Below are 16,525 nucleotides of genomic sequence, written 5' to 3' on the forward strand. Positions count from 1 at the left end.
AGTGTTACCTTGTGCTCTTGCACCATCATGGTGAGTCTCTGCTGGACAGGATCTTTGGGTGAAGTGAGTCCGTCCACTGGGTCCAACAGTGTTGAAACTTGCCGACCTACAAACATCAACATCAACTCCTAAAATCCTCACAAGAGATGGAATGGAGAGATCAAATATCATATGTTAAATTATTCACTTAAACATGCAATCAATCATGATGACTTTAGTTTATAAAAATACAGGTTGAGCATTAGTATCGAGGACACAATGTTTAGGAGCTAAGACGATAGCAGCGGCCACCTTGAAATCCATCATCTTGGATTTGGGTAGAACTTAAAATTGGAAGTGAGGAGGGTTACGCAGCATATGAACTCCTTTCCATTAAAAAAATTCTAACAAAAACCAAGGTGGTGGATTTAAAGACGGCCGCTGCTGTCTTAGCTCTTAAACATTGCACCCTCATCTACAGACTCCCCAATCCAGACACCACTGATTCCTTACACCATTATTATTATATTATACTATATTATATTATTATATTACATTATTATAGAGTATTGTATCCTGATTACTGCCTCACCCTGTAGACAATGCCATTACCATAAAAACCAAAAGAACTTCATTACGAATTCCAAATTCATTAGGCTAAAATTTACATTATTTATTCTGTGACAATAAATAAAATAACTTAATAAATAAATATAAGACAGGATGACATTAAAGGAATAAAGAAAGCATTTGACTTGTTCGGCATTAAGTTACAGCTTATATATTCATAGCAGGCCATCTGGTCGACCATAATTAATTTTTCGACCATAAGTGCTAAGTTGATAACACAAATGAATTTTACCTGATTTTTTAAAATAAAATAAACGTTATTTTTTGTTTTGAAAATTAGACAGATTATAAATTTGTATTGCTAAACAAATTAAGAAATAGCTCTACAATTAAGTAGTATTAAAGTTGTAACTTTGTTGTATCAACTATTTATAAGACCAACAAATTAAATCAATAAATGTAAAACAGTAGGTGATACAAATCAGGTGAAGGATAACACAACCATATGAGCCTATGTGATAGTAGTAGATAATGCATTTCCTATAAATGCAAGCTGATTGGTCTGATGTCCAACACGCAGATTTAGGAGAAGTCCCATTGTTCCATCAGGATGTTGGTTGTATGTGTATCCGCCCACGTAGACAACGTACTGGTTCATGTTTGCCTACGGGACTAATTTACGAGATATGTGCTAGTTACGTGGTCCAAGTCAAATCATCTTTATTTACAGAAACTTCAAGGTCTACGTTTGATCTTGTGCTGTTCCTTCAGTTTGGCATGTTCCTGCCGGACTGTATAGGACGTCCATTCTAAGTATTTGAATGCAACAGCTAACCAAACTATTTTATTGTTAGCAGCTGGCTAACCTATTTGTTCTTTTTTTATATTGGTGTTTGCTGTCATTTGTACGGATCTTTAGTTTTGATTGTCTGACCAGTTGTTTACATTGTGTATAGTAACAGAAGAAAACCTACATAATTCTAGAGTTGCTAATGTATTTTACAGTGGATATAATTCCAGTAACAGTGATATAATTATTATTATATGACTTATTATAAGAAATGATAATAAATTATTTTTATTATTATTTTCTTATATTCAAAATAATTTTGGTGTTTGAATATTATTGATAGGAATTTTTTAGAATTTTTTATCACTTTACACTATCTCATCATATATGTGTGAAAAGTTCAAATTCCAAATTATGCAACAGAAGAATAATTTTATAATTACCAAAAATATATAGTTGTAGTGCTTTTACTTAAAAAAGTTAACATTTTTAGCAATTTTGAACTTTTTCAAAATCCATTATCATTATATTTTAAATACCTATATGTGACCTATTATATATATAATTATTTAGGTATATATATATATACCTATATGTGACCTATTAATTATATATAATTGTTTTCAGAAAAACTCAAGGAATAACAATACTCGCTTATTATTGTTACTACAGTTTTTTACTCACAAAATATTTAACCTTGAAGAAGCTTGATAAGGAGATGGTTCCAATCCAACTAATCACTCGATTTGTCCCTACAATTGAGTGTGACCTCATCAGCCATATTACTAATAAACAAAGCAAAACGTAAACTCAAAATAAATCAATTAGGCAGACACCAAAACACAAGGATGGCAGACGTAACTAATAAGACAGCTGGCCTTGTCAGGTGGTCACAGTCGAAACAGCTGCTCACAGAAGACGTTTCTTCTAACCATACAAAGAGGAATAAGTTTGATGTTTTGAGTAATAGTATACTTCAATCGATAGCTCAATTATTCTGCTATTGACTGATACTCTGTTTTAAACGGAAACTATGCAAATAATAACCACAATTTCCTAAACGTCTGCTTACCTGTACGCAAGCAGCCTAGCTGCCGTATATACGGCAGTTGCCAGTTACAGGTCTATCATAATTATTTTTTATAAGATACAAAATCAGATGGATCTTATTTAAATACCCAGTTTATTGGTTTTTAACATTTTTTAACCTAACAAGTTTTACTGTTATAACAGTATTTTCTTCTCAGCAAACTGTCTTTAAGGTTGTCCATGCACTAAAAGCATTGAAGCACTAAACCTGTTGGGGTTGATGTTGAAATGAGAAGAATGATGTAGACTTACTGCAGCCAGCGTCTTGTTGTCGAGTAGGTGCCGGCACTAAAGCTAGAGCTGGAGCTGGGATAAGAGCTAAAGCTCGAGCGGGGACAGGTACTAGAGCTAAGGCTGAAACTGGAACTGCAGCCGCTCCATCATTGTCAGTGGCCAGTGATAGTGGTATGCTGAAACACATAATTTTGATGTCAATAATCTGTAAAACCGTGTTCCATTATTTATTACATACGTCAAGTTTAATTAATACCTGGATTCAAATTAATTTGTTATTCTAATTCAAAATTAAATTTAAAAAAAAGATTGTTTACAGCTTTAAGTTGTTCATAATAATCATAAGAAACTACAGCCGACTCTCGATAATTCAAAACTCTTGGTAATTCGAACGAAAGGCCGGGCCTTTGAAAAACTCTCGCTATTTCGAAATTTTTCAATGCATTTTGATACACTCAGTATTTCGAACTTACCGCAGAGGACAGACTAATTTTGAACACGCAGTAATTCGAAGTCTTGTCGGCGGAACTCTCTATAATTCGAAATGACGTAAACGAATTGAGGTTAGGCCGATACAGAACACGCAGTAATTCGAAGTTCACTCGACAGAACTCTTTGTAATTCGAATTGAGAGTCGGCCGGTGGGAAACACGCATTTCAACTTATTCCTGTCATAACAAGAAACTTTGCATCCTGTGTCCCAGAGCATACTCTTTGCAGTGTTGGTTATGTTTGCGCCGTGTTGTGTGGAAGTCGTGTTTGTTGGGTGTAAGAAGTGTTTGTTGTGATGGCTACTAAGCAAAAATATAAATGTCTTTCTCTTTCGGAAAAGAAAGAAGTGATCGCGGCGGTAGAAAGTGGTAAAGCGAAGTCGGAAGTTGCAAAAACATTTCAAATCCCTGCGAGTACCTTGTCTACCATTCTAAAAAATAAACAAAAAATAGTTGAAGTGAGTTCCGTAGCAGGAAGAAAAAGAACGACAAAAGGTGAATATCCTAGATTAGAAGAGTGTTTAGTCACATGGCTTAGACAGTGTAGAGATAAAAATGTTTCTGTTGGAGGTTCGCTTTTAAAAGAAAAGGCAAAGGCATATGCTAAAGAGCTTGGCATCCACAGCTTTGCAGCAAGCGAAGGCTGGTTGACTAATTTCAAAAAACATAATGGTATATTTTTTAAAAAGGTTTGTGGGGAAAGCGCTAGCGTTAGCGACAGTGTGTGTTTCGATTGGCGTGCAGAGTTGTCCAGCTTAACAGAAAGTTATGAACCACACAACATTTTTAACACCGACGAGACCGGCTTATTCTTTAAATGCATGCCGGACAAGACATTTACATTTAAAGACGAGAAATGCCACGGAGGGAAACATAGCAAGGAAAGGTTAACTCTTCTGTTGACTGGTAACATGGATGGTTCCGAAAATTTTGACCCTTCCCCTTGGAGAAAGCAGCAAAACCTAGGTGTTTTAAAGGTATCCAGTCATTTCCCGTAACCTACCGCTCGAACAAAAAGGCGTGGATGACAACGGAGTTGTTTAACGAGTGTTTAAATTCATTGAACAGCGACATGAAAAAACAAAATCGTGAAATCCTCTTATTCCTTGATAACTGTTCAGTTCATAACAACCCTCCAAATCTCTCGAATGTGAAACTTCACTTTTTTCCACCAAATACAACATCCAAGTTGCAGCCTCTAGACCAAGGCATAATTCAAAACTTCAAAGCATTTTACAGACATGAAATAGTCAAGATTTTACTGGATGGAATTGACAGTAATGAAACTCCAAACATCTATATTCTCACAGCCATGTTGATTGTTGAAAAAGCGTGGAAAAGTGTGAGTCAAACGACAATATTTAACTGTTTTCGTAAGTCTGGATTCTGTGTTAACACACCCGATGAAGAACTTCAAGTTGTGCAGCCAACACCTTGGGAATCTCACCCTGTAATAGGAGATGTTCCATTTGAAGATTTTGTGCAAGTTGATGACGAAGTTGCAGTATGGGGAACCCTTACTGATGCTGACATCTTGGCCGCTAAAGATGAAGAACAACCTGATGTTGATAACGACGAGGAAGACCAGGAGTTCCCGCCTGTCACACTGAAGGAAGCCAGCACATCCTTAGAAAAGCTGCGCCATTTTTCTCTCCAGGTAAAAGCATCGCAATAAACTACTGTAGTTAGCCTATCAATTTGTTAAACTGATTTAAAAATGCCATATTCTCCACACTGCAATTTATCCATCATTTTTTTACTGAATTTGATGTCCGAAAGTAGCGTAGACTTTTATTAACCTTAGGGTCTTAGGGCTGTAAAATCAGCTGTTTGTTTAGTTTAAAACTTCAATGTAAATACTGTATGTCATAAGTTATAATACAACCAACAAATTACGTAATTTTCGGCATTTGTTACGAAATACGCTGTGACAGTTGTTTTCTTTCTTTTCTTTGCAGACAGAAGTTGGGCCGGAAGTGTTCGACGCACTATTTGTGTTAAACAAGGTCGTCGATGAGGCACGAATCAACAAGAAAAAGCAATCAAAGATAACAGATTTTTTCAATTAATCATTAGAAATTAATGTTCTTTAAGTTTTGTTAGTTTGCCGTATGACATTGTGTGTTTAATAAAAAAACTCTTGGTAATTCGAATAGTTTTCTTTTCCTCTCAATAAATCGAAACTCTCGGTAATTCAAAACTCTCACTAATTCGAATTTTTTTGCATGTCCCGCCAATTTCGAATTATCGAGAGTCGACTGTATCTTAAATTTCAAATCTGGTCAAATTTCAAGTTCAAAATAGAACAACATATAAACAAACAAAATTTAAGCCGCATTATTGCTGACTGGCTTTTCAATTAAAGTGGGACTTGTTAAGACAAGAATATTGCTTCTAACTATTCCTAATTTAACTTATATGCACGCTATACTATAAGGATAAGATTGCATGTTGCAGTTTGGATTATGCACAGAATGTAGCCCGCTCTTGAATTGTTGTGGCACAATTTGATTGCTTTGATCACTTCATGGTTAATTCATACATTTTCAACTTTTCATGTGCCTACACATAATAAACAATTGTATCACAACAGTATGTTGTTACAGTTAGTCTGATAACTGTGATTTTCAATTCATGAAAAAGAACTTATAAAAAATGTAGGACATTTAATATTTATGAAAATGGAATCGAGTGCATAATACCTAAATGCAGTAAAGATTTTATACACAAAATTATCTTCAAACGTTTAATGATGGAATCAATTAAAAATGTCTTTACCCCTTCACAGTTTTTTATAATATATTACGTTCATACCTGTTCCTGTTTTATTCTGTTGTCCGCCATAATATTGTGCAAGAAGCATTTCTATGACAACCACGTGTAACGCAAGTAGTTCTGGCGTTTTCTCCTAGATGTCAGCACTTCCTTGATCTTCTATCACAAGCGTTTGCAACTCGGTGATTTTGCTGTAGTCGCACAGTCCAGACAGCTACCACGTGTTGTTGCATGTCACCCATCGTAGAGTATTTTATGGTTTTATTTCTAGTGTTTATTGTACCATGAAATTGTCCGACACAGACACGGATGTTGAAAATGACAGTGGACAATATATATGAAAGACGTTAAAAATAGCTTTTTTGGATAAAAAAGTATATATCTAAACTCTAAAAACCTGCCAAAATTAAAAGGTTAAAAACTAGAATTTAAAAGATGTCATATTCTACTAGAATAATTGATTTCATAATTTGGAATTAGAACCACCTAATTACTGATTCAAACTTTTACAATAACATATGCTAATTTAGTCCTAATTTCATATAAGTGAAATATTTTTTTCTAAAAAATATAAACAAATACTTCGGAATAGGTTTGATATAGTAGATAGGTACTTGTGGTTCTTAAAAAAAGTATTAATTAAAACTTTTAAGCCACCATTCCCAACCTGACCTAGAGTAACATTGATAATTTAGACAGCCAACAATATCGCACTTATACTTGGTGTTGAAAACCCTAAAATTTATCGATTGTGGTCATGGTACAAAATTTAATTATATTTCAAATGTCACTCAAAGAGCCTAATGTACTGCAGAATCCTCTTCTCTTCCACCTGACAAAATCCTAATGTTCTGTACAATTCTATCTTCTATCTAGCTACAGGAAACTAAATCCCATTATGGATTATTGATGCTTTTAACAACAAACATTGAAATAAGAGAGGTTATTTTAGAAGCATAGTGCACAAAAGTTAGTATAATAATTAAGTGATTCAACAAAGTTATATCATTCAGTTTGTCATTTTTGTTTGGTAGGACAGTGTGCTCAAAACGAAACAGAAAATGAAGAGAAAATTTAAAACTCTCCTGCAAACACAGACGTTCTATTACCTATGAGAAAATAAATTGATATGACATATAGAAATACAATACAATGTACGAACAAGATAATATTGACAACATACATTCCAAGGATTATATTTGTATCCGTTAATGTTTTGATCAGAATGGGTGCCTGGAAACAATTATTGTTATCTATAGTGTATGAGCAGCTGAGGTCAGATCAGGTCCATGTGATTGATTACGAAAAAAGAAGACTTTAGTTACCAAGGCTGATATACAGTTGGCATTCCATAGAGTATGACGGTGGAAACTTCTGTAAATCTAAATTTAAAAACTCTTTTACGCTGCTAATAAATTGACAGAATATTCAGAATATATAGAGGAGGGTTTGGGATGGCCGAGGTACAGGAACAATAAGGAGATTGTGAGATAATCACATCAGCCATTGTACCTCGATAGAAGGAAGGAAAACTTCCCACCATCATCCTATATTGACTCGATTCCCCCTCCTCCCTTTCAAATCATCTAAATACTTGCAGTTAGTAAATGAATGGCATATGTATACACACATTTACAAATAGAAAGCTATTGTAGAATTCTGCTGACATATCAGTCGCCCTAGTGAACACTTACTCCGGTGAGTTATTGGTCGGAAGTAAAGTCTCAGTCGAGCTCTCCACAGAAGCTCCTGCCTGGTCATGGGTCGCCTCATCAGTCCCTTCGTCCGGTGACGTTACTGTGGAGAACGCTTGGTTCAGTTCAGTGCTTAAGATTTCATCGATCTGATCTTGATTTTCAAGATCTTCGTCCAATTTAGAATCTGCGTGTTTTCCCACGTCACTCTCCTCCAAGTGGTTGTTTTGCTCCTCACCGTTGCCGTTTAAGTCTTCCCCATTAGTAAACTCTGCCTCAACGCTGTAAATTAAAAATATCACGGTTCATATTTGAGAAAAAAATTTAATGTAAACGGTTCAAGTACCAAATAATTTTTAATTTTTGGTCACAAGAGTTAAAATTTATTACAGTATATATCTAATACGACATGCCCACTGCATGGTAGGAGATTAAACAAGGAATCCAAACTTTTTAAATTAAAGTAAAAAATTTAATTTGTACGTGCGTTTTAAACCAGTAAAGCAAAATTAATTCATGCATTAAAGAATAATCTAAAAAGCCAATACATGTGTATTTATATTTAAAAAATCTAAACTTACCAAGTTAGATGTTAATAAGAAAACTAATTGCAAGACCAGTAGCGAAGTCTGTGCATTTACAAGAAAAGCGCAGCAAGGAAGAAACATACAAAATTACATACACAGCAGATGTTAAGCTATACAACGTAGTTGTACAGCTCAAGAGCTGGTATTTGTGTACTGTACAGCATTGCATATTAAGTAATTTTAAGTCACATTGTAAGCTAGGTACATTTAGAATTTCAAAATTTTGCAGAATACATACATTAATGCCAATCACAGTCATATTATATCTGCAGAAAAAGATTGTGTTATGATTTTCTGTGTTATAATTGACCTAATGTGGTGACAGGGTAGGCCGGATATCATAAAAGCGGATATGGAATTTTAATATGAAGAGCGTAAGTTATACTCTAATACTGTTGTGGTTAACTTTTTGAACGCATTAAATTTTATAAAAATGCTGAATACTGCGCTTTAACTGTTTCACGTTAATTTATTTTAATTCTCAATACAGGATACATCTAAGTTTAAAACTGAAGCAAAGCATGGGATATTTTTAGTTTTTTGGTTGCATATGTAAAAATAAAACACAATTCAAAAGAGTATAAATCTAAATTTATTTTATCAAATATATTAAACGTTCAGTAGTGTACAATATTTAAAATTGAATTTTAAATTATTGAACAAGTAAAGAGTAACTATCCTACAACTACAACAGTTCCCGGAGAACATTTGGATGCTACCACAACAGCACTGATATCACAGTTTAACCAAGGTCATTATTTAAAAAACAGCTCAGGCGAGATGGTCTTAAGGGGGCAAACAAACTCCCATCCCTCTTCTGCCCTTCTCCCACCCCAGCCCTACCAGCCAACTTGTGCGAAAAAAGCAATCGAACTAGGTCGTGTGGCATTCCTTAGTTTCAAAACATTAATATTTCTCACGAGGCTAGGTATTGGAGGTGTCGGGTATTGCAAGACAGGGTATGAGAGGTTAGCATTGATAAATGTAACAATTTACAGGATTACAGGACAAGCGAGATTTTACAGAAGCAAAGCAGTTGTTTACATACACACAGTATACAAAAAGCTCACAAAACATAGCCTAGAAGCAAGCAAGGAGAACAGCAGGCAATGTGTAAATGAACAAACAATAAACAGCTACTGTATTGTACCTCATGTACAGAAAACATAATTATAAGAATATCCAACTTCCAGTTAAGTACGGTTCACAAGCTATGAGAGCTAATTTCTGTACAATTATCACTCCAGATCACCCTAAAACTCCTGAGACAATGATGCCCAAATGAATGTATAAAAATTGTTTATCAACTAATTCTCATTCCAATGAAAAGTCAAGCCATCCAATTACAAGCGAAATCCAATAAATATCAACCTCAAATTACTCATGCAGTTGCCAAGATTAATTAATATTTTCTTACCCTGATTGCTTCTTCATAACCAAAATTCATTTTAGTCAGACATGCCAGTCTCAACTTGGCTTTTAAAAATCCTTAATAATCACTGTTAATGAGGATAATACCATTACTTCAATAACTGATATTTATATTTTTTTTTTAATTTTGTTTTTTGTTTATTACATTTGATTAATTTCTTTGTCAGAAAATATAAATTATTGAATATTAAAATTTATACCGGGGTTGAAAATATTCCATTTTCACGTTTCATAACATAAATTAGCCAACAAAATGTTTGAACAAATACTGTAACTTTGAATTATTTTAGTCAACATGTAAAATTTAAACACATCTATAGTTAAAAGAAAAATTAATAATTTTCCGTAAAATAAAATATAATTACAGTACAAATAAAAAATTGTTAAATTGATTATAGATTACTCCTAGATTACTCCTGATTATAGATCATCATCCTATTTACTTAAATTTAAGTTTTGATTAAATATATATAGCTAGTGAGTACATTAAATAAGATACATTATGTTCAAATACCGCTTTAAAAAATTACAAATTCAAAAATCAATCACTACAAACCAATTTGTAAATAAAATTTTCTCTAAAATATCCTACAGTCCAAATTAAGTGAAATCAAATATTGTTAATATTCTTCATATTAAATTGAATTCAATTAAATTTATTCACTTCTTTAATTTATTTATTTATTTTCTGTGCTAAATAATTGTCATGCATATACAAAAAGTACATATTTAACCAATAATTAAAATATGTAATATAATGAGGTAAGTTCATCCTTAAAAAGCGACAACACACTATTAATGACCGGGATACAGGGATCCTTAATCCTGGGATTGCAATACCTACAAACAGCTTACAAGAAAATCTGCAGTTATAACAATGACTGAGTGTTACATCATGTGTTATTTATTTCATTCAGAGAAATAGTCCCCACGTGATTGCAACACAAGTAAAAGAATGCTGCTACATAGAGGAACAATGGGCATTCATGTGATTTAATCATTTTGTCTAAGATGAAAAGGGCTGTTGTTGACAACAGCACTAGTAGAATCACCCAGTTTTAGAATTTACTTTGTTTATTTTTGTTTACTTTTTGAAGCTTTCTAATGTCACCCACCAGTGACAAAAAAGGATTAACAGTGAATAAATAAAGTAGTTTATAATAACTGTCATCGGTCCAATATGAGTTAAAAGATTTATTAGCAAATTTTAAAAATAATTAATTATAATGCTAATAAAACGACTAAAGTTAATTTTTGATAACAATGTTGTGAAAATGTGGAAAGATTTTTAGAGAAACTTGCCATAGTTAACGCTTTGTATCCCGGGTTTCTATTCCTTTGTACCCCCAAGCTCGGGTATTTTTTCAAAAAATAGTAGTTTTTAGTATTAAAATGATATAACTCTCATTTTTCAAGGTTATTGAAGAGATTAATGTAAGAAATAAAAATTATACATATTTTTTTAATATAACATCATAATTATAGGTAAAGCAATAAACTTGGTACATCGTTATTACTGCACCTATATATCTACTTTTTGAAGTAACTACTATTTTCTGTCATGTCAGGGGGATGGCCCGCAAGGAGTCAGAAAGAAAACTAAAATTTGAGCATAGGTCGAGTAGTACATCAAATTAAAGGTCTTTATTAGTAGAATACAATGTCGCAAATCCAACATCAAAGGGCTCACATTTTACAAAATTACACTGGTTTAAAGTTTTAAAAATTTGCAATGTAGATCCTGTTCTAGGTGGTTTTGGCTCAAGTTGTGAGAGTTAAACTTAGTACATGAAAAAAGGTAGTCATCTTTTTTTTAAATTTATCCCTGACTGTATATATGGGCCAACGGGATTCTAGCTAGTCAATGCTGGCGACGTGCCGGCATGTCCATGGGACTCAAAAGGTTGAGCGTTACAAAAAAGACAATGTTTTAAGACTTTAAGACTAAGTTTGATCTCTTTCTCAGATGAAGAGAATTGAGTTTCAATCGAGGTAAAACTGACAAAAAATGCCATTTTTCCAAGAAGAGATCTGATGTGAAAGGGAAGTTTAGAATGAGATCAAACAATACGAGTATTTACTAATTCATTAGCACTTAAAGGTGGTAAATGTGTCAAAGAATCATACTCACTTTGCATTAGTGTCCTGCACATTTGCAGGAAAGATAACTGGTTGAGGGACAGGGGGGTTGTCAAGGCCAGTACTCCTCCCCAAATAAAGCTCTCGCCACAACTCCAAATCTCTGATGTTGCAAGACGGCCACAACACCTATCAAATAAAACCATCTTCTCAGAACAATAAATAAATATCCTGAAAATTTGTTTCAAACTAAATTGTATACTTGGCTATCCAAAAATCCCATTTTATACAAGTAAAACAGAAGTACAGAAACTCCAAAAAAGAATGCCGGAATTTTGAACAGCTGTTGCTTAAAAACTATTTAAGATAACTAAACGATTTGAACGTCAAATTGAAATTGAAATAATAAAGTTTTGTTTTTAAGTATGATGTTTACAGCACAACAGAAGGCACAGTGTATTCTGTAGTACGCAGAGTGATTGTTAGTGTGCAGCGTCGGTTACAAGTTACGTATCAAGGTCAAAATTCGCCAGATGATAAAGCAATTCCTCACTGGTTTAACCAGTTTCGCTGACATAGGTTGAAACGACATTCAACTGGCTGGGTGAAACAAGTGATGACAAAATCGAAGAAATTCTACAATCTTGCATCAGAAGCCTGAAAAAATTGATTTGCTGACGAATTTTTCAGTTAAACATACCCAAATCAACAATCCACGATGTTATTCATAAAACATTTAGACTTCATTTTAATCAAATCAAATCAAAATTTCTTTATTCATTGGCACAACATTGTACACTGAATGGTGTCATCAATAGCATTGTACATCTAAAGTATTATTATTAACTATATAATTTGACATGTTCTGTATTTAAAATTCGTTAAAACTATAAAGAGCCTTGTCAATGAGAAAATATTTTAATTTTGATTTGAAAGTTGATAAAACATTTTCTGACTTTAAATATTGAGGTAATTTATTATAAAATATTGTGCCCATATATTGAGGTTTTTTGCGGAAAAATTCTAAATGATGTGTGGGAATGGCAAGGTCATTTTGATGCCTGGTATTGTATTGGTGAAGTGTACCAAGCTGTGGCAAATTGGAAAATCTGAGCTTTACCGATAATATTGTTTCATAAATATACATACCATACACGGTCATTATACCTAATGAAACAAAATGTTCTTTTGACGATGTGCCTGGTTTAAGTTTAAAAATTGATCTTACTGCTCTCTTTTGGATTTTTAAAATTGAGTCTAAATTTCTAACTGTTGTGGCACCATATATTGAAATCCCAAAGGAAATAACGGAATGAATATAAGAAAAATAGACTGTTCTTAGAGTTTTGACATCACAAAAATTTCTTAATCTATTTAAAGCATAGACGCCTGAAGCTGCCCTTGCAAGAACACTTTCAATGTGAGAGCTCCAGTCCAGGTTCTCGTCAATCGATAATCCTAAAAATTTTGAATTTGCTACTTGGAAAATATGGCTATCTTTATTTATTGTTACTGTTGGCTTGATTATTTTTTTCATTTGTTTGTGGTTAAATACTATAAAGTTTGTCTTATCAACATTCAAAAGTAATTGATTTGCTTCAAAAAATTGAGCCAAAAGTGATAAGTTAGTGCTGGATGACTCCTCCACTCCCTTTATTGAAGGTGCAGAAATTTTTAGGTTTGCGTCGTCGGCATAAAAACAAAGTTTTCCAGGTTGCCTGATTTTAGGTACATCATTGATATAACAAATGAAAAGTAAAGGTCCCAGTATGGAACCTTGAGGAACCCCATGCTTCACATCTGAAATCGAGGATTTGTAAAGTTGTTTATACATTGTCCCTTTGTTGTGGGAGAAATATTCCAATTCGACAAATTGTTTTCTATTATTCAGATATGAGTTTAACCATTCAAAAGCTTTACCTTCTACGCCAATTTGTTTTAATTTAGACAACAACAAAACATGAGAAATTGAATCAAAAGCTTTGCTCAGATCCATGAAAACTCCAATTACCTTTTCATGATTATCTATGGAGTCAATAACTGATTCAAGAAATTCTGTGGCTGCGGTTAAAACAGATTTTCCCTTTTGGAAACCATGTTGATTGCTGTTAATTATATTGTTTTTTTCCAAATAAATTTTAAATTGATTGTAAAAAGCACGTTCAAAGATTTTGGAGATTGATGGAAGCAAAGCAATGGGACGATAATTTTCTACGTGGGTTCTGTTCCCTTTTTTAAATAGAGGTTTAATCTTTGCAATTTTCAATTTTTCTGGAAATATTCCTGAAATAAAAGAAGAATTTATTAAGTGAGTGATAGGTTTTATTAGCGATTTCCTGGCTTTCTTAATGAGAACAACAGGAATGTCGTCATATCCAGCACTAAGCTTGTTTTTTAGACTGATCATAATTTTCTCTATATCTTCTTCTGTGACTGGCTCTAGTCTAAATCTAGAAAAATTACAAATAGGTTGTTGTTGAACTGAAGGTCCTGTGGAGCTTGACAAATTAGGCAGTATAGATTTATCTACTAGATCTGAGAAATATCTGTTTATAAATTCGCTTAAGTTACCAGGGTCTGTACAAAGTTGATTTCTAACCTTAAGCTCTATATTTTTATTACTATTGTTGTTTACACCAACTTCCCTATTAATCATCCTCCAGACAGTGGCATTAACATTCACAGACTTTTCCAACTGACTATTAAGATATTGTTTCTTTTGATGCAGAATATTTGTCTTAAATAATTTGTTTCTTGATTTTACCTCACTATAAACAAGTGGGCTTTGAAGTTCTCTAGCTAGGCTACTTAATTCAATAATTTCTAGCTTTTCTAATCTGAGCTCATCTGTTAACCACATATTTTTATTCAACTGTTTTCGACTTAAGGTTTTAGGAAAATGGAGGTTAAAGTAGAACAATAAAATACTATGAAAAACATCATATTTTGAAGTAACAGGAGCTAAATATAAGTCTGTCCATGATTCTTGTTGCAATGAATACAAAAATGAATGTGTGTTCAAATCTGAGAACTTTCTAGTGTACATTTGAATGGATTCATTGGGATGAACAGTAATTTTACTTTTATGTTTAATAGGGGTATGTAATAATGCTAAGAACTGCCCATCATGGTCTGAGAGTTGAGTATTAATTCCAATTAGTTTGATAAAATTCATATTAATGTTGGTGAAAATGTTGTCTATAGTTGTGGCTGATGACTCCGTAATTCTAGTTGGAAATTTTACTAAAGAGCACATTCCATTAGAAACTAACAAGTTGTTCAGTTTCAATGCACTGTTGGATTGTCCCATCATATCAATGTTTATATCCCCCGCTATTAAAATGTGCTTATATCTTTTGTCTACATGTTCCAATAAAACTTCCATACTTTTTAAGAATTCTGGTTCATTTTTTGTTATGGGATTTCTGTACAAGCCCACCACTAATAATTTAGACTGTTTTTCGAGAAAAATATTTTTTATTTCAACCATGCAACATTCAAATATTTCATCCTTCAATAAATATCCAATGTCTGGAATTTTAATTTCTTTCCAAATCACACTTGTTTTGGATAAAATTACTACACCTCCTCCTCTGCAGCTTTCTCTTGCATAGCTAGAGTTTAAGACATAACCATTAATATTTAACCTTTGAAGCATCATCTTGGTCATTTTATGCTCAGTTAAAATCACTATATTAGGGTTTATTTCACTCAACGTAATTTCTAAAGATTCTAAGGATGATTGTAATCCTCTAATATTTTGATGGAACAACCCAAATGTGCTATTGCTTACAAAGCTTCCAAAGTCACATGGCTTATCTTTAATGACAGTACATGGATTATTGTAAGTACTGTCTGAAACATAATTTAAATTGTAACTACTACCTAGGTGACGCTCCTGTGCACAGGAGGAAGACAGTTTTTTTGAGGTGTAGCATTCAAAGAGCAAACTGAGGCAGGTACTGCCTGATTTAATGATAAGACACCAGATAAAACCCACCAATTTCCCTAAGTGTACAGTTTTATGCTCAATAAGATTGGTGACAGTCCAAATTTTATTAAAACAACATTGTTCTCTGATGAAGCTATATTTCACACAAGTGGTGTTGTTAATCGTCACAATTGTATATAGGGTTCGTAACATTGTGCAAGAACATCTGCGTGATTCACCAAAAGTGAACGTGTGTTGTGGATTACTGTATGACCAAGTAATAGCCCTTTCGTTCTTGCAGAGAAACAATTAATGGATAATTTATCTAGATATGCTAGAACAATTTTTATTTCCTCAAATTGAAGATATTGAAGAACAAGCTGGTGAACGAGTCATTTCGATGCAAGATGGCGCCCCGCCTCATTACCTTCAGGAAGTGTGCGAAACACTTTACAGGTTTCTACTACTAATGGTTGGATAGGAAGGGGTGCGCCCATTCCCTGAGTTCCCAGGAGTTGGGATTTGCCTCCATTGGACTTTTTGTGCGGGTAACATAAATAGCATTGTTTATGCTGTAAATATTTGTGATTTGGTACATCGGCGTGGGTGAATTTAAGAATTTTCTGTACAAAATCATTTTCTACTAGAAATAAAAAGAATCCTGAACCAGAATTACTGGATACTCGTGTGCTTCCAATTGGTGTTGACGCTTTGCAGAAGGGAAATAAATCTAACCAGAATACATCCAAATTATAAACCGTTTCAAACCGGGTAATGCATCTGGTGAACGATACATAGAGCATCCGAGGTGGTACATACACCAGTACATAGATATTATGGCAGTGTACTTGAATCCACCAATAATGACGAATATA

At 33.4% G+C, this 16,525-nt stretch overlaps 1 protein-coding gene across 2 annotated transcripts in view; it reads right to left on the reverse strand.

Annotated features, from left to right (window-relative positions):
* Positions 1 to 16,525, reverse strand: part of LOC124370023 (myotubularin-related protein 3-like) — an 82,294-nt gene that overhangs the window by 11,476 nt on the left and 54,293 nt on the right. Inside the window, exons 10-13 of one of the 2 annotated variants that reach the window (XM_046828308.1) lie at positions 11,772 to 11,908; positions 7,623 to 7,904; positions 2,681 to 2,838; positions 9 to 106 (exon numbers count right to left, since the gene is read on the reverse strand). In XM_046828308.1, coding sequence (XP_046684264.1) covers positions 9 to 106; positions 2,681 to 2,838; positions 7,623 to 7,904; positions 11,772 to 11,908 — 675 coding nt within the window. The remainder of the gene's footprint in view (positions 1 to 8; positions 107 to 2,680; positions 2,839 to 7,622; positions 7,905 to 11,771; positions 11,909 to 16,525) is intronic. The other variant, XM_046828309.1, reaches the window with a different exon arrangement.

This window comes from Homalodisca vitripennis, chromosome X, assembly GCF_021130785.1.
Source record: "Homalodisca vitripennis isolate AUS2020 chromosome X, UT_GWSS_2.1, whole genome shotgun sequence".
In the NCBI taxonomy this organism is placed as follows: Eukaryota; Metazoa; Arthropoda; class Insecta; order Hemiptera; family Cicadellidae; genus Homalodisca; species Homalodisca vitripennis.